This window comes from Perissodus microlepis, chromosome 3, assembly GCF_051167445.1.
Source record: "Perissodus microlepis isolate ML-2025 ecotype Zambia chromosome 3, ASM5116744v1, whole genome shotgun sequence".
NCBI classification, from domain to species: domain Eukaryota; kingdom Metazoa; phylum Chordata; class Actinopteri; order Cichliformes; family Cichlidae; genus Perissodus; species Perissodus microlepis.
Window position 1 is genome coordinate 31,710,654 of NC_140463.1, and position 18,623 is coordinate 31,729,276.

The window sequence follows — 18,623 nt, forward strand, 5'->3', positions numbered from 1 at the left end:
TACACAGAGGACCAAAACCAACAAAATTAAAATTATTACACATAATTTTGTAGATTCACAAGGAATTAAATGCACGAAATGCACATCTTAAAACACTCTGCAGTGCAAAGAACAATCATATCAGAAACTGACTTTTACTTTTCGCGCTCGCTATCCAGTGACAGAGATGTCACGGCTCAGTGGGTGATAATCTAATTCATTCTGTTCCAACATTGCATTATGCCATTAAACAGTCTGTTTCATTATGAAACTGCCAGTAATAAAAGAGCAATGAACTGGATTCGAAGCTTCGGGCGACTCACAAAAAAATCTTAAAAATATTCTTACTTTGTGTACAATTTTGTCTAAATTCTGATTGTTAACATCAGAATTCCCACTAAAAAGTTGTGTAGCTTTTTCTTTGAACCTGATAATGGCAATTATGCACCAGGGTTAGGGGTTAGGGGGCGACTATAACATCCTGCAGTTATAAAGGGTGTTTTTAAAGAGATTATGCATATATAATTTGTTGGCTTTGCAGCAGATGGTGAAACAGCTGTGATGAGCTGATAAAGAGAACCAGACATAAACCTGAATGAAAGGATCAGCCCTACCCTTACCATCATTCACAAGTTAGATCCTGGCATGATGCTTGTAATAAATCCACAGCAGACCCGACCACACGTTCATGCTTTGCAGCATACTTTATTAACAGACACTATTTCCACGGTTGCCGTGCGCACTCGGCTGCAGCTCGCCCCCTGCCAGCTGCAAACATAACCAACAACAACACACAATCAGAACCCAGTGCTATTTACGCAGGGCGGCGTGATGAGCTTCCGCCACAATGCTATAAAATGTGTTGCATATTGAGGAGTCATTGTCACTATATTATCTGATTTTCCAAAGATCTCAGTAACTGAATAGAAATGCCTCCTTGTTCATAGACAGATTTGCAGATGATGCTCTGGAGTAAAGCACAAAAAGTTATCAAAACTAAATGTTTTCGTAGTCTCGTTTGTAAGAATCTACTGTAGCGGAATTTGTTGTATCATTGCTTTTTTTAGATGTCACATGAGGCTAAGAACATTGTGTTTATTAATGTCATTTATAAATACCTAAGGAGACAGTATGCTTCCAAACACTGTGGTTATACACATTGCACGCTGCATAAAGGAATTAAACACAAAAGTGAACAGTGCTGTGAAAATAACTAAGAGAAAATACAAAATGTTATTAAGATATAATATTCAAATATGCTTCTATTTTTTATTATGGTGGTCTTGGTCCTCCTCACTATCAAGGTCAAGCTTTTAAACTTCCTCCAAGTCCAGTGTATTCATCTATCTCTGCCTTCTTCTTTCCCAGAGCTTACGTGTCTCTCTTCATGCGCCACTTGTGCGAGCCCGTCGCTGATGGAGCCGAGACGTTCGCCGATGGCGTCCCAAGAGAAGGACTGTGTCGACAGCCAGTTCTCACGCGTATTGGCGTCATGTCGCTCCTCAAGAAGAAGGTTAGACGAAACCTGTTGCCTTTCCTAGATGCAGACAGATGAGGTGAATGATGCAAGTTATGACAGCTCTCATCCTCAAGCGTATTCTCTGGGGGAATCACTTTAATAACAAGATGTGTGGTTTAATATTCCAGGAAACGCAATTTGGTATGGAAAAAAATACGACTGGTGTGTCTGTTTGGAGTACAATCAAACAAACTCATGCTCTTTTAATAACACAAACCTAAAGATCAGGCGGTAACCATCTGTCAGCCACCGGTCACAAGGGGATAATGTGTATTCCCCAACTGGTTGGCAAGTGTTTGCTGGAGATTCATTTGTCATGACATTCACTGCTAAGCCCTAGTCACACAGGTTAGTAACCCCCTCATAACCACCAGCCACTTCTGTAAAATGGGCAAACTGTGACTGTGATGGCAAACAGGTATACAGTGCTGCAAAGCAGACTTTACATCCTGCAGATTTCCACACAACAGCAGGATAGTCGACATTTGGTGCAGCTGCACCCTCTTATTCTGTTTCACCCTGCAAAATTTTAAATTTGTCAGCAGTAAGATGAGTTTTGGACAGTCAATACTTGAATTTCTGACAAGGGTGTAGAATTTAGTAGAGAAAAAAGGGGCTTATTATAATATGCAATAACTACTGAACTGTTACTGGAAATAATTTTGATCAAAAATTAAAAATCAGTTTGAAGTAAAGGGAGCAGTTTTCTTTTTTCCTAATCTGAGTATCACCACACTATTTCTAAAAGGATTGGCTTTGCTATTTCTGACTAACTACATGTGCATGTAGGCTCAGATGCCATCTTTATCCTATAAAAAAGTCAAACTGTGTCTCTTGCTGATTCATTAGGTGACAGTTTATATTATGTGTCAGTAGAGAACAGTTCGATAATAAATGGAAGCAGGAGAAACCCAGACGTTATGTTTGTTGCTCCCTGCTGGCTCTGTGTCAGAGTCTTTCCTTTGAGTTAAATAAATGCTTGGAACATCGAACAGCAGCAGAAACAAAAAGTACTTCTTAAAACTGCATTAGTAGCTTTTATAGCTCAGATAAAGGTTCAGAGTTCAAGATGTTTATTGTCGCTCTGATTGTGTAAATAGGGTCTTGTGAAATGTGAAAAACATTAAGTGTGCTAACTAAGACTCCAGTGTGTTTTGTACCAGTGCAAGTAAAGATTTATATGAACAACACTACTACTACAACACTACAGCACTACAGAGATGGCATGCACTTTTGCAGTATGCATTGCTCATTTGTTGAGTGTATCTGTTATTTATTTAGAAAGTTTTACGGTTATAGGGGGAAAAATGTGTTCATTAGTCTGCTGGTGTGTGATATGTGGATCTTGTACCTCTCATTGGGCATTAGAGAGATCAGACTGTTGTGTGCATAAGTGCTTCCTAGATCTCTTCCCTACTTACTGGTCTATATTGGGGCCAGAACATCATCTAGTATTTTTCCATTTACAAAATTTTAGTGTTGTTTATCCAAGTTTCTTTCTGTCTCTGCAGCTTGCACTTGACCATGCTTGTCAGATTTATGTGTTTCTCTATCCAAAATATGAAAACCATGATAATCAGGGGTAAATAAACACCTTAGCAAAGAGTTTGCCCTTGCAATTCTTGCCATAACAGAAAATGTCCAGTTTACTCAAGCATATAATGAACTCAGCTCTCATACAGCTGTGGAGAATTAACAGTAATATTGTGAATATCTTGTGCAAAAATATCTTGTGCAGTTAAATCCAAAGTGGGAACGCTGGACTGTGCAGGTAACTGCTGAAAACTACTGCACGGAGAGTAAATTACTGAATGTAAATACGCTGAAAGACTAACGTAGAATAATTGCAACTACAAATCGTATTTAAAAAAGTTTGGATAAATATAATCATGATAAAGCACATCCAGAATTTTTTGTTTATAGGTGTTTTTGAAGTAGCAGGTCTTAAACAAAAGAAGAAATAGACCTCTTTCATGTGAAACGATCAATCATTACATCTTTAAATACCCTTTGATTTCTTTGCTGCTTCCACTTTCTCAGTTTATCTTAGTTTATCGAAACATCTTCTTTCCAGTTTTCAGTCCAACTTGTTTAAACGTGTACACATCCTGATCTGCTATCTGTGCCAGAGGGATTGTGTGATATACTGCCAGGCAAACAGGGCATGTGGGTGGTGTGTTTAAAGGAGGTGGTATTAGGTAAAGTGCGTGGGTGCCAAGTTTTTTATTTTTTTTTACTGAGTGTTTCATGTTTTGTGTTCAGATCCAGGAGTTTGAGCACATCAACGGTCGGTGGAGTCTTCCAGAGCTCAAGTCTGAGGTTAGCATAGACAAATCCTCCTCCAGGGCCTCTTCTCCTGCGGTGAAAACCGCCACGCCCACCCCAGATGCCAGCTATAACAACACACCGTGCACCTCAAAGCCAGGTAACCCAAAAACATCCAATAACAGCGGCCAGCAGAGGGTGCTCCACGTAAATAAAAGCATTGTTGATGTGTAATGTGCAAATGATTTTATGTGTATGAACAAATGCAGCGACCCCTGCTCCGGCAGAGAAGATGGAAAAGAACGGGAAGGAGGGAGAAAAGGAGGAGGACAAGGAGGACGTTGAGGCCCTTGTGGAAAAAGAGAAACTGAAGGAGAAGGACAGGGAGAAGGACGAAAGGAAAGAGGTGGATGGCAACAAAACTGCAGACCCTACAGAGGTGGGACGTGGTCCTCAAAATGCAAATCAAAACCTGCCTGCAGTACAGTGTCTTCTCAATTATTCCATTAATCTTAATATTTATGCATATTTCTGTTTTGTCAGTAAAACCTCTGACTTATTTCACAAATCTCTTATTTGTTGCACATATCCTCCTTTCACTGAAAATTAAAAATTATATTTTACATGCAGGCATTGCATTTTTAAAATTATCTATGCAATCAGTTTCACAGTATCAGCAGTTTCATGCAGTATGGTACTCAGTTAAAAGACAGAAAAACACAAAAAAAATATTCCACCACTCAAATTTTAAGACTATTAAGGCCATAGTGGCAAATGAACAGGTGGTCTGGTTATTACCTTATTATTTCTCTGATGTAGCATGTTTCCACAACAAATTGTGCAATTTTTTGTATAAATTTATTAAGCTAATTAGAAGATTTATTGTGGCCATCGAAGAGATTTCTCCCTTTGTGACCGTAGACTGTATATAAAAGATGGATATAGGACTGAAAAGCCAGTTATGGTGCATCTTAACCTGCGTTCTGTTTAACAGCCAGCAGAGGGCGACTCTTCTGGTTGCAAATGTGGGGCTTTCTCACGGGACGTTCTGCAAATATGCTCGACAGTTGTTGGCCATATGGGATTTGACAACTTCTGGTTGCTAGGGAAACGTATTCCCTGACTGGTTGGGAGTGGTTCCCGGTGACTGCTTTGGTTGCTAGCAGATCGCCATGGTTGCTTGTAGGGACTTTTTCCTTCCAACTGTTAGCAAGTGAGTTGTTTGATTGTTGTGGCTGTCTCTCTGTTAATATAGTGTCCTTCCTTACCTTACAAAATAAAGCAACTTGATGCAACTGTTGTTCTGATTTAGTGACAAATAAATAAAACTGAATTGAATTGAACTCAACCTGTCGAGTTTGTGTCACGCTCAGTTTCTTAGAGCAGTTTACCAGTGTTTGCAGACAAGTCCATCAGTTCCATTGACAGTTTTTACCACCGTGTTTGGGGAAAGCACGTTTCTCCTTAATGACTGGTAGTTGCCAACATGTCTCTAGGCCTGTGTGACTGGGGTCTTGTTTACTTGACTGTTACGATGTCCTGGGCCACCTGGCCGAGACTGGCGACCTGTAATCTGTCCATAGTGTGACCCGCTTCTCGCCTTATGGCAGCTAGAATAGGCCGAACCATGACACTGAATTGGATAAGTGGGAGAAAATGGCTAGAAGGATGATCCGCATTAGAGTGAAAAAGATAATAAAGCAGGGTGTGTTTTAGGATTGTCCTGCCTTGTGATTGAGAAGTTGCACCACTCAGATTCACTCTCGTGACTTTGGTGACATCATACTGGCTGTCTTTATATACAGTCTTTGCTTCTGGCGTGAAGATTTTGGCACATGACTGCAAACAAGATTATGTGATATTGCGTTGTTTTATTCTCCGCAGCTTTCCTACTCCACAAAAGAAACATCACAACATGTGTCTTCCGTTCAAAAAACTGAAAGCAAAGACGACAGCAACACGAAAGAGGACGAGAAGAAAGACACGACCGATAATCCAGCTGCCTCTACAGAGGAGAAGAAAGTACAGGAGGAGACTAAAGACGAGACTAAACACACATCTAAGCAGGATTCAGAAGTTAAAGAGGAGAAATCAGGTGAACACAAAAAAAGAGAAAAGGAAACTTGATAAGCCCAAACATTATAAGACTTTTTGTTGTATTGCGAGTTCAAGTCTGACATGCACGAACACATAAAACAGGTTTATGTGATTCAGGTCCTTTTGTTTTTGCAGAAGGAGAAAGGGTTGGGGAGGAGAAAGAGAAAGAAAAAGAAAAGCGGGAGGGAACACCTACCACAACGGAAACAACAGATGCCAAGGATAAGATCGAAGTGTCTGATGTGAAGAAAGGTGCGTGTCTATTCAGTTCCTGGTGGTTAGACGTGTAACGGTATGCTGCAATAACAAACTAATTAACATTTTTACTGCTGTCGTTGATAGCAGAGGAGGTCAAAGGTGAAAAGGATGCTGGAAAAGAAGTCAAAGCAACGAAGGAGGAGGCGCCGAAGGGTAACGGGAAGCCCCCGACTGAGCGACCTCGCTTCATGTTCAACATCGCAGACGGTGGCTTCACTGGTTAGTTACAGCAGATCTGGAATACAGATCCTGATTCAACCCTTATTTCTTTATTTTTTTTTTTTGCCTCCAGGGAGCCGGAGTTTCTTTAATTTTTTTAAAGTGGTGTTGCGCTATAGTTTTCTGAGCTTTCTGAAGGTGTTTCAAAGTTTATCTTTGGACATTGGCTGCTTTTTCACTCATTTTTAAAACAGTTCTCCTACCTTGCCATTTTCAGAGGAATGTTTTTTTTTGTTTGACACTTAAGCTCCTTGACACTGACATATAAGTCATTAGCACAGAGCACAAAAAGGCCTCTAAATCAAGTGATGAACCAATTTTGTGATTCAGAAAACGTAGCACAGAGCCAATTTTAAAGTATGTCTTTGCACACTTTGTCACAAAAACACAGTTTGTTCCCATTTCTTTAGTTGAATCTATAAACATAGTTTGATAGATATAAAAAAAGTTTTTTTAGCACCAATTAGGTTCTTTCCCAGAGCGTCTTTAAGAAATAGGAAAAAGTCCAGCAGAGACCTGACACAGGACCTCAGAGATACATCTGGCCCTTCAGTTGACTTGGCTCTATTGTTCACTGAAACTTTATCAGAAATGGTCTCAGTGGAACGGTGGAAAGAGAAACAGCGAGAAAGAGCAGGGACATGCCAAATTACGCAAGAACTGGACTGAAAAATCAGTGAAACAGGTCTGATGGAGTGAAATGTATAATTTTTGAGCTTTGAATGTCCTTCAAGAAGCCGTACAAACTCTCGTTTTTGCTTTATACGCCGTATTTCATGTAGATTTGCACGTTTTAACAAACTGCTGCAGGTATTTCCCATTTTCCTAGCAAAATCTAAAGAAATGAGGGGGGGTCAAGGCTGTTTCACACTACTGTGTATGATGTCATGCATCAACATTTCCTTCATTAGCAGCTTTATTCTCCTGTGTAAATTTTTTTTTTTTTTTTGGAAGTGTTTCAGTGGTAATCAGAAGAAACAATCAAGGAAACATGTGTGAACAAGTGTTCTGCTAAATTTCATAGGAATTTCCATAAAGCTTGTTCAAGCGTCATGCTTCCACTCATATTTGTATGATACTTCTTTTATGAACTTCCCCAAAACTAGAACAAGATATTTAAAAAACATTGTCAGATAACAAGACTTCTCTACATCTGTTGCATTTTGTCCTACGACTCTCAGTTCACTTTCTCTGTCTGAATACTGGCTTTGTGTTTGAAACACCCCCCTGCTAATCAAGTGAAAAAGGTATGAGGGTGAAAATATCCAGTTTGTCCAAAAAAGTTGCCAAGCAGTCCAAACAACATTCAATGAACGAGCAAAACATTCCCCTTGTGTTCCAGAGCTTCAGTACAAAAGCAGCACTGAGCCAGAATTATCTCCTCCTTGATCGCGCACCCAGAAAAGCTCTGGGCGCGCCGTGTAAACCCGCCTCGTGTTCTTTACCTTGTGCTCGCTTCTCTCCGCAGAGCTGCACACTCTCTGGCAGAACGAGGAGCGGGCCGCCATCTCTTCGGGGAAGATGAACGAGATCTGGCACCGCCGGCACGACTTCTGGCTGCTGGCGGGAATCGTGATGTATCCTTGGTGGCAGTTGCCCGGGCGATGACCCTGGCGCGTTTATTTTTCTATCGGCCGGCAGAAGCCCAGCGTAATAAGTCAACATTCCGGCCAGACCTCAGTAAACAGCAAACTGTGTGTCTGCTGGACACTGATGTGGAGGGTCATTTAGTTCATGTTGTTCTCTCTATTATGGTCATTAAGGCTGTGGAGTATTCACATTAAACTCAGGTTTCATTATTCTACAAGCTGATGCTAAGGCCTGTATAGACTGAAATAGAAGTCTGCCTGAAGTCTGCTTAGAGGTGAAATTAAAATTAAAAACACACTTAGAAGAATAGCTCCATTTTGGAAGGAAACTAGCCTTTGTTTTCATTCTGTGTGAGAGTAAGATTAGAAGATGCTACTTATCTTTGTGCAATGCCATTGTTTTGTGGACTTCTATTTTAAAGCCCGAGTATGGCATTTGGGCTGTTGCCATGTTGGTTTTGGAGCCAGAAGTGGCCGTACTTGAGCAAGAGGCTCTCGTGCAAAGTCATCAAATGAGGCTTGCTTGCTTCCAAGTAAGCTGCATCCCAATGGTGGGGTTGCATCACATGGACAGATACCAGCCGATGCGTGACGTCTATAGGAATTTAAAGGAATTGACTCACTTTTGGAGTCAGTCCTAAGTGAGATCTTAAGTTTTTAGCACTTCTGCTTTTGCTTCTTTTTTAAGCATCAAGTTTTGCTGCTTGCAGTAAAGGTCAAAAGTGGTCAATTTTTTTCTGTTTGGTTCTGAAGATATTAAGAAAATAATTTACTATTTCTTCTTCGTTAACTTTAAACTAACTAAAGTAGAGAAAGGTGGATTTTTTTTAATAACTCTAGACAGAGCAAGACTTGCTTTTTCTTTGTTTCTGGCCTTCATGCTTTAAAGCTAAACCGATCAGCTGCAGCCATTAAACATCATTATCTGATTTGGGCTTTAAAGGCAATTACATTAAGCTTCCAAAATGGCAAAGTTAGTGCTTAGCAGGTACTTATATACCACTATGCTTATCTAATTAAGCACCTTGTTTAACATTCACAGTCCAATGGAGGCATCAGGGGAAACTTGGGATTCTGCATCATCTGCAAGGATGCTTTGACATGCGAAACACCAACTTTAAAGTTCGCATAGAGCCCACTCTACCTCCTGAGCCATAGCCACCGAAAAACATGGTTAGAGATGCAATGAAGGCAATCCCTTAACTGCATGTGTGTTGCAGGCTACAGGGGCCACCTTTCCTCCTTTTCATACAACTCAGTATTAGGTTAGCATAGGATAGCTATAAGAAAGCAGCACAAATGATCCTATAACCTCTGAAGAAACTACAGATGTTTGCAATTACGTTTTTTCTAGTTTTTATTTTAAGCCAGGGATGTCAAACTCATTTTACACTGAGGGCCACACACAGACTACTTTGATCTTTACCACGCTGGACCAACAAACTCCACTTTCTGTCATTGTAAAGACATTTAACAAAACATTTATTCCCTGAGATGTCTTGATATAAGAAAAAGAAGTGCAATCTCAACAGTACATCTGAGTTTTTCTACATGATAAATGTGTACATTCACATTTAAAGTTCTGGTAGCTCATCACCCAGACTGTCCTGTAATTATAAAAGAGTTTTTGTTAACTCACAGAAAATGTTTTTTTGTTTTTTTATGCTGTGGAAACAATGAAGATTGTGAAAGAACAGGAGCTTTATTGTCATTGAATTGACTATATTACTTATTTAAACTGGTGTAGCATCAATGTTTGAATGCTGCAAAATCTATGAGAATACAATTAAAATGATTAAATAATTAAAATAGATAAATACAAAGATTAATGCCCTCCTTCACATTTTCCAAAGCTGTCCCATGGGCTGGATAGGAGTCTTTGCCGGGCCTATTTTGGCCCACAGACCTTATGTTTGACACCCCTGTTTTAAGCTACATTAGTGCACTCATGGTGATGACATGGTAGTGGTATTTATGTGCAGATTTAACTCCTGCTATGAACGTATCTTTTTAAAATCATGTTATTAATACTTCTCCCCAATGCACCAAATGTCTAAAAGTGCTCCTTGTTGAGCTTCAGGGTGATGTTGTGTGCTTAGTTAGATACTTTCTATGGTCTTATTCACAAAGTGTTGTTAACATGACCCTTGACCTCAGCGCCAGTCACGGCTACGCTCGGTGGCAGGACATCCAGAATGATCCCCAGTTCGCCATCATCAACGAGCCTTTCAAGACGCAGGCGAATAAAGGCAACTTCCTGGAAATGAAGAACAAGTTCCTGGCTCGGCGCTTCAAGGTAAGATGGGTCACGAAAACCTTCACTTCTTGCGTTCAACATTAGACTCGCACATTTTATAAATGTCAGTTTCCTCCAAGCTCTCAAAGGTCTCACATGTTGAATACAAATTCATACCACGTATGCGGGAACGTGGTGTGCTGTGAACACGACAGCGGATGGTTTCAGTCGCTATAAAAAGCCTTGCGGTCCAGTGTCTTCGATCACTTGACTCGGTTGATGGTCGGATGACAGATGCCCCTAGACCCACATATTAGCTGAATGGTATTGCTGACCGCTGCATTTCTGGAAGAGCTCTCATCCTGTTTTTGAGCGGCGCACATGTTTCAGATCCTGCACTCAACATCCTCATTTACTGCATCGCATCGCTTTTTCCGCCTCGTCGTTTCTCATTTATTTTCTCGCTAAATTATTGTAGGCATTCATGGGGGGTAAACCTGCCATCGAGAATGCACAGGGCAGCAGAAAATAAAACGATTTCTCATCACACTGTCTTAGTTGTAATTGGTTGTGTAACACGACAGCTTTTGCAACGCGTTTACTATAAATAACTCCCTTTTCCAGGACCCACACACAGATACCCATACTCACACATAAAGTACATTTACTCACGAAGCTGGATTAATCATGAGAGGCCTTTATTATTAGTATGCCAACTAAGACATTGTTAAAAAGACATAAGAAATTTGTAAGAAAATTGAGAAGATTTGTAGGTTTCAGTATAAATGGAGCAAAGGTCATCTGTTTTGTCAGTTTTCTTATTGGCTATGTGTGACGCTGGTTTATTAATTCACTGTTTTTAATTAACCACTGTCTGAATTATTAATTACGCTGCATTATTAAGAATGTAATAAGGACTTTGTGTCACATCTTATTATTAGCAGTATTTTTTCAATCAGGTGTGTGGTTATATACTTACTGTCAAATTACCTCAGTAAGTATAATGTGCTGATTCATTCAGTGTTTTGAATGCATAAAAGATGTGATATAAAATCTTTGTTTTCTCATCATTATCAGTCTTGATAGACTTTTCTTGTTTGATCTGGACACACTTTGTGTGATTATAGATAACTTTTGTTTAAGGATATTTATATCATACCTTTAAAAAACATGGTCTTTTAAATTACAAATAAATGTTTTTTTATGTATTTTTTATGTTTAGAGACATATTTTTTGCCCAGGTGTTGAGTGTTGATGGCACATTGTTAATCGCAGCATTTCCACCATTAGGACAGGATGCAGTGTGTTCACCCTTTGCAAATGATTGAGCTCCTGATTAAGTTTTCCATTAATAAATTGGTTGATTGGTTTAAAAATGTGAAAAAAGTCCCTCTCAATTACCCATGTGGGACCTTCCTTAGAGCCCGACTGATACAGTTTTTAAGGTCGATATTGGTACCGATATTTGGTGAGTTAAAAGTCTGATGTTGCAATATATATCGGCTGATTTTTTTTCCTTTTAGAGTTGAAAAATATAAACAGATTTCCCAAATATTTGTTATGTATAGTTACTTATTTACTGATTTACACTCACTGCCAGTTTCTGTTTGGCTCAGTTGCTCATTGATTGCAGCTTAACAGATACATGGGCCAGTAGTGAAGCTGCAAAGTGCTCTCTAAAGGAAAAGCTATGCAACACCAACACTCGTAGTCTTTGTATCATCTAGCTCAAAGCTCAAAGAGTTGGGTGTTCATCTTGTAATCGGAAGGTTGCCGGTTCGAGCCCCGGCTCAGACAGTCTTGGTCGTTGTGTCCTTGGGCAAGACACTTCACCTACCGCCTACTGGTGATGGCCAGAGGGGCCAATGGCGCTATATGGCAGCCTCGCTTCTGTCAGTCTGCCCCAGGGCAGCTGTGGCTACAACTGTAGCTGCCTCCACCAGTGTGTGAATGTGAGAGTGAATGAATAGTGGAATTGTAAAGCGCTTTGAGGGGTCCCGAAAAGCGCTATATAAATGCAATCCATTATCTATTCTCTCCTTTTTAAATGTGCATTTCTCTGCCATTATAAATGCCTTTTATAATGGCAGATAATATCAGCCTGCTGATAAACTGGTCCAGCTCCGATCTCGACAGTGCCAGTTTGACCCAACAACAGTCCAACCCTCAAAATTACTTACATTAAATTAAGATTGTGATTTATAAATAAATAATGGAAGCAAATCTTTACTTTTTTTATATACACAAACAAAAACTTAAACAAGCAGTTTTTCCTCAGGTACTAGATCTGTTTCAGCCGTACTTTTACGGCCTGTTGTGTTGATTTTATAACCAAACTTTAGATTTTAAAAACTTTTTATATGATTTTGTAAATTATTTAAAGCTCCATTTAAGATAAACATACGATAAATGTAATAAAATGCACATATGGAACAAGAGTATAGAAGTTACTAACTGTATACAGTAACGGTATCTAAATTGTAGCTGTGGTACATTATTAATATCCAGACTGGGAGTGGAACTATTGTGTAAGTTACGCAACAAGAGAGCCCTGGAGGCATTGCAGACCAACTGAAGTGGCAAATTTTAGCGCTCTGTAATGTTTTTGTAACTTGATATCTGTGTTGAAGTGCACTTCATCACAGCGCTGTTATTTTGGAGCCTAGAGTGTGCAGGAAGGCCCAGAATACAGTGCAAACCACAATCAGTACAACTCTTAAATCACTTTTTTTTTAAATTACATGTTTTTTTTTAATCATACTAAAGCACATATACATGTTGTGGTTTCAGTGACCTCGGATTCATAAACAGTCCTTTCTCTGCTCTTTCTCCATTGACCTCCTCCTGATCCATCATCCTCCAGCTGTTGGAGCAGGCGCTGGTGATAGAGGAGCAGTTGCGGCGGGCAGCTTACCTAAACATGACCCAGGACCCCAGCCACCCGGCCATGGCGCTCAATGCACGCTTTGCAGAGGTGGAGTGCCTGGCGGAGTCACACCAGCACCTCAGCAAGGAGTCCCTGGCGGGAAACAAGCCAGCCAACGCTGTCCTGCACAAAGGTCAGGAGCGATCGGATGAAAGGCACCGAGAGTTGCGAGGAAATTGTTTCGTGTTGTTCAGCGAACAAAATCTAACACAAACGTTTGTGTCGGGGAAGCAGATCTGCACAGAGGCACGCAGACGGATTCAGAGAAAGCAGGGAAGATTGTCAGGCAGATAATCAGAGGGGGATAAAAGATCGGCGTATCTCGCAGCAGCTGTTGTGCAATCTTTTCCTGCTGAGTTGACCGTATCGCTCTGCCTGGAGCTGACTTCAAAAAAAACGGCAGGCAGATAAACTTACACAACGATAAGTGATCGCTCCAAACATTTCCTCGCTGGCTCCTTAGCAAGCCCGTCCATGTTTATATCGCACTGTCGACAGAATAACACGCTCAGCACACTGCTGGTCTTGTTCTCGTCTCGTACGTCTTAACAGACCCGAACGCAATACTTTTTTTTATCAGCAGCGCTGCGGGCGGTGATTAATTACTTGTTAGGGTGCGATGACAGAGAGGGCAGATACTGGAGGATGGGAACTGTAATCTCTTACAAAAACAGCATCAACAATGTGCTATTTAAACATTTATTCTCAGCATTTGAGGAAAGAAAAGCAAGAGCTTGTTGAAGTAAAGCTGCTTAAGCAGACTATTTATAGTCTTGACCTTCATAGCACAGGAGCAGCCTCGGGTGTGAAACACCTGAACTGCCACCTTCCAAAAAAAGCACATTTCTTCATATTAATTGAAGATTTTGAGCAAACTAAATAACAATGAGAAGCTGAAGCACCTGGTCGGTGGCTCTTCTTATTGTGGTCTTCTTATTGTTGTTGTCATTGCAGTGTTGAACCAGTTGGAGGAGCTGCTGAGCGACATGAAGGCCGACGTGACTCGGCTACCGGCCACGCTGTCCAGAGTCCCACCCATCGCCGCCCGCCTGCAGATGTCAGAGAGGAGCATCCTCAGCCGACTGGCCAGCAAGGGCACAGAGACGCACACACCCCCGGTCAGCACATCAGGCTGCCTCTAAATACAGCACACACACACACACACACACACGCACAAACGCTGACAGGTTGAAACCTGCTCGAGCTTTGCCAGCCCTCAGTGGAAAAATAATAGATGGAAGACATCCAATGAAAACATAGAGCCCATTATCCTCACCCACCTGCACTTTTTAACTCCCCAGCTGCTTACTCGGCACTTTTTATTTTGGTCACCTTGCACGACTCAAAAGGGGGTTCATTTTATTTTTTGATTTTCTTAAAATCACCACGTGCAGAATTTCTAAAGAAAACCTTTTTTTTGTCTTTCCCACGGTCTCTCTCCACAGCCCATACCTCCAGGACCCTACGCAACCCCTCAGAACTACGGAGCCCCCTTCACACCCGCGCCCCCGAGCGCCCTACACATGGGAGGGGCCAATTACAGTCAGATGCCACCCGGATCATTCATATCAGGTCAGTGTTTGAGGCGCCGCTGACACTGTAGCAGCTGTAAAGCACCAAAGTGTGTACTTAATATGACAGTAAGAAAGAAAAAAAAAAGCTTTGTCAGCAGAAAATGCAGTTTGTGGACGTATGAGAGACAAACAGGTAATAATCGAACATCTCGAGGCATTAGGGCTTCAGTAATTATAGCACAGAAGAAGAAGCTTGTTTGATCTGTCTGACACTTGGCAAGCTGATGACTTTTACTCAGATTTATGCTTCTCTGCGGAGGTGTTGTTGCTGTGTCAGTGCAGCTCTGCCTCTGGCTCAGGAACTGATTCTTATCACAGCACGTGATTTAAGGATGTTTTAAGGACAAAGCAGCGCCGCAGCGTCAGTTTAAGGGTTCTTTAGAGTCATTTTGTGCATTAAATCTGTATCTGAAGTGGCCGTAGTCATGTTTGTTTTTGTTTTTCGTTAACGTGCTGATAATGGACAGCGGTGGAGATGGTTTTGCTGGCTCAGGCGCAACATTCAGTTTGTCTTAGTAATTTCCCATCGATTTTTCCACATAAAAATTCAGTCTGCTCATCGGGAGGAGCTCTCATCAACCTGTGGGAAGCCGTGGTGCTGTTTTAAAATTTTTTATTTCTGGGTCTGGATCCAGTCTGAGAAAATTACTCTGGTGATGTCAAAGGGATCATTGTGGTCGGGGTTGTGCAAATTCACACTTCGCACAGGTTTAAAATGAGCTCAGAGTTTTTGGTCGCAGGTAACTCATTGCTGTTGAGCTTCTCTGAGTTTATCATTTTCAGTCAAATCTCTTCCTGCCGCTCCGAGCTGCTCCAAGTCATTGTCTGAATGAATGACTGCAAATGCTGCTTTACAATCACAGACAGTTATCTTTTAAAAGCCAAGAAAAACAACCACCGTGCAGTTTTTTCCACGTCTCATAAAGCAGAACTCAAAACAAATCTGTTAACCAGTGTCATTTGTAAACAGATCTGTTCGCTCTGGTGGCTCCTTTTGTTTTTTTTACCTTACTTACTCATAATTTTCTTGTTATCAGCAGTCGCACGCTGATATTTCTCAAGACTCCACCTTGGTTTCAAATTCTAAATTCTGTTCACGATGTGGCCAAAGTTCTGATTTTGTTTTCAGGCTCGGAGCAGGCACCGTTTGCAAAATCTACAGATTCGTAAAAACGTGCCAACGAGCTGTATTGAGCGCACACACTTTACGGCGTCTAGTTACTCAGTCATGCCAAACATTCACTGAAAACTTTAGTGCGCTTTTATACACCAGCTGCTCTCGGCCTGAGGAGAGGTGATTTAATGCCAGGTTCAGACTACATGATATCGCTGCGATCGTGGGCCGATCCAGACGATGTGGGCCGTCTGTTCGCCTACGGACTAAAACCGGGGCTCCATGCCTGACAGCCTCCTGTAGTGTCTCACTAGCATGTTAAAAATGTGTTGGTGTCATCCACGACGCTTCCCTTCGGTTCAGATTGCTTTTTCCCAGCTGTCGAGATATTTTTTTCTACCGCTGAGCTCTGTACAGCTGTAATCATGACAATGCAAAAGAGGAATTATGTTGCCGGTGTGGTCAGAACTCAATATTATAATGACTGCTTCAGCTGCCATTTTCTGTTCCTTTTCCTTTCCTTGCTATCCTGGAAATTACAAGCTAGCACCTCTTTACACACATGTTTTGATGGATGACAAGCGTGACTCAGCGGGTGCAGTCTGTCATGTCTGTCAGTCATAAAGTGGCAAGATTTTATGCCTCTGTGTAATCTGACACAGCGATCAGCGTGACAGACAACTATCTTTTAGTCTCAGCTCGCTTCAAAATAGAAAGCAAAGAGAAAGTGCTTTCAAGAGTTCTTGAAAGCTATAGTAATTAACCAGGCATGAAGGGTATAATGAAAAGATGGTACTGTGTTGCATTATGGGAAATGCTTCACCCATGCTACTGATTACTAGTGGGTAAATCTCAGAATCTGCTGCAACAGTTTTTAGCATTCTTATTTTTGCTAAACTGCATCACTAACTGGGTTTAGGCCTTACGCTACAGTCACACTGAGGCAAACAGTGGTTGGAGAATGAATGGTTGTAATTGCTTTCAGTCTTGTTGCCTTTCAAATAGCTGCTTCAAAGATGGGGACCTGGGCTTTTGCTACTTGCAGTCAGTTGCTATCCTCAGAGAAACTTTAGTGAGTCAGGCAGCAATAAAACAGAAAGAAAACCAAATCAGTTTGCATTGGTTTGTGATTAAATTGGATTAAGTTGACAGTTACATTCAACCTGTTTGTGATAATATGATCATTAACGGTGGAAACAGTGAACATTGCAAATCTGTTGCAGTCTGCATACTCAGAAATTCACATTAACTACTGACATCCAAAGAAAAATTCAGACATTTCTCCACAGATAGTGACATAGTTACTGCAGAACAGCAGTTTAACTGTAAAATATCACAGGTGCTCAGAAAGGCTTTCTTTTATATAGGAATATAAGTACTATGCAGATGCGTTGAGTCAAGTCCCCTATTGCAAAGAGATGCATTGCACACGAGTTGCACTTATCAGTGCAGACTGACTCAGGTTGATGTCTTGCTGGCAAACCTCCAATCTGTTTGAGTCAGACTGCAATTGTTTGGAGACAGGTTGCCTCCAACCAGGCATCCTGTGCAATCGCCTTGCAATTGAAAGTTGTTGCCCTGAGGTTAGTCTGTTGGTAGTTACTTCTACTTCTAACGAGTTTCCAGATGTGAAAAAAAAAATTAAATCCAATCACCGGGCAACCGCTGACTTTTCCTAGGCTCAAGGAGGTTGCTGTCATATTTTTTTCTCTAGCGTGACTGAGCCATTCATTTTCACTGTTTAATGTCCTCCTTGTTTTTATACCATCTGCTCTGGCAAAAGAAGCCTGTGAGAAAACAGAAGCAGACAAATCCCACCGGTCACACTTTTTATAGTTTCATATTTGAAAGGGTGCGCGCCAACTCCAGCCTCCGAGACACCCCGACGGAGAAGCCCAGATCTGGCCGCAGAGATCAGAACTTGATTACTTGGCAACGTGCGCCGTTGATGGACAAAACCGGTCCAAAGTGCTGCTCCTATTTTTAAAGATGTCATTTGAGGAATTCCAGCTATATATGGTTATGTTGTTGTGGAAAAAGATTAGGCAAAAGAAAATGGAAAAATATTGCAGAAATGAGCGTGCCTGGGGAATCGGGTATTTCAGGATGTCTTTGCATTACGCGTAGATTTCGGATCATTGCTCGAGTCTTGGGTTTCATTTTAATGCCGTGTCGTGTGACTGAAAGAGCTACCTGATGGCTTCTAAAGCAGCGCCCTTTTAGGCACTCTGAACAGTCACTTTATCTCCCGCCCCAACCCTAAGCAGGTTTAGTTGTGAAACCTTAAAAATCCAGAAAGGAGTCCGTATCGGAAAAAAACATCTGCAGCAGAGCTTTCTGATGTGGCTGCCAGATAGACACCTGAAATAGACATTACCCAAATCAAACACGAGCGTGCTGCGCTGCTATATCAAGGCGTTCTCATCTCTTAACATGTCCGGCCTCGAAACCTCAATACTCAGCTCAGCACTTATGGGATCTAATGACACATTGTGCAACGATAAAGCACAGCCGGAGCGCTATCAAACCTGCCCCAAGGAGCCTGTTTATTTTCTCTTGTTGGGTCCTGCTGTGGCTCTTATTACTTATTGAGTTAAGGGCTTAAGAATTAAAAAAGCAGAGAAAAAGAAAAATCGATTTTATTTTGACTTCTTGTCCGGCTCTCCTCGTCTGCAGTATGTCAGGGCTCGCTGGCAGTTTTTCCAGCATGTATTTTCTCGTAATTAGTTTGGTAACAGCATGTGCTCTCCAGACGCGCTCTCTGCTCTGCATGTGCATTCGTGTTTGGAGATGTTTAGATAGTGGCGATGTGGCAGAGATAACTGGTAAAACCTGATATTCCCCAAT

The 18,623-nt window shown here is 41.3% G+C and overlaps 1 protein-coding gene across 5 annotated transcripts in view; it reads left to right on the forward strand.

The window, feature by feature from the left end:
* chd3 (chromodomain helicase DNA binding protein 3) overlaps nt 1-18,623 on the forward strand; it is a 56,350-nt gene that overhangs the window by 26,452 nt on the left and 11,275 nt on the right. For 4 of the 5 annotated variants that reach the window (XM_084924076.1, XM_084924077.1, XM_084924075.1 and 1 more), the window contains 11 exons: nt 1,348-1,492; nt 3,761-3,923; nt 4,033-4,202; nt 5,648-5,858; nt 5,996-6,112; nt 6,203-6,337; nt 7,806-7,914; nt 10,090-10,222; nt 13,026-13,221; nt 14,043-14,206; nt 14,534-14,660. In XM_084924076.1, coding sequence (XP_084780202.1) covers nt 1,348-1,492; nt 3,761-3,923; nt 4,033-4,202; nt 5,648-5,858; nt 5,996-6,112; nt 6,203-6,337; nt 7,806-7,914; nt 10,090-10,222; nt 13,026-13,221; nt 14,043-14,206; nt 14,534-14,660 — 1,670 coding nt within the window. The remainder of the gene's footprint in view (nt 1-1,347; nt 1,493-3,760; nt 3,924-4,032; nt 4,203-5,647; nt 5,859-5,995; nt 6,113-6,202; nt 6,338-7,805; nt 7,915-10,089; nt 10,223-13,025; nt 13,222-14,042; nt 14,207-14,533; nt 14,661-18,623) is intronic. The other variant, XM_084924073.1, reaches the window with a different exon arrangement.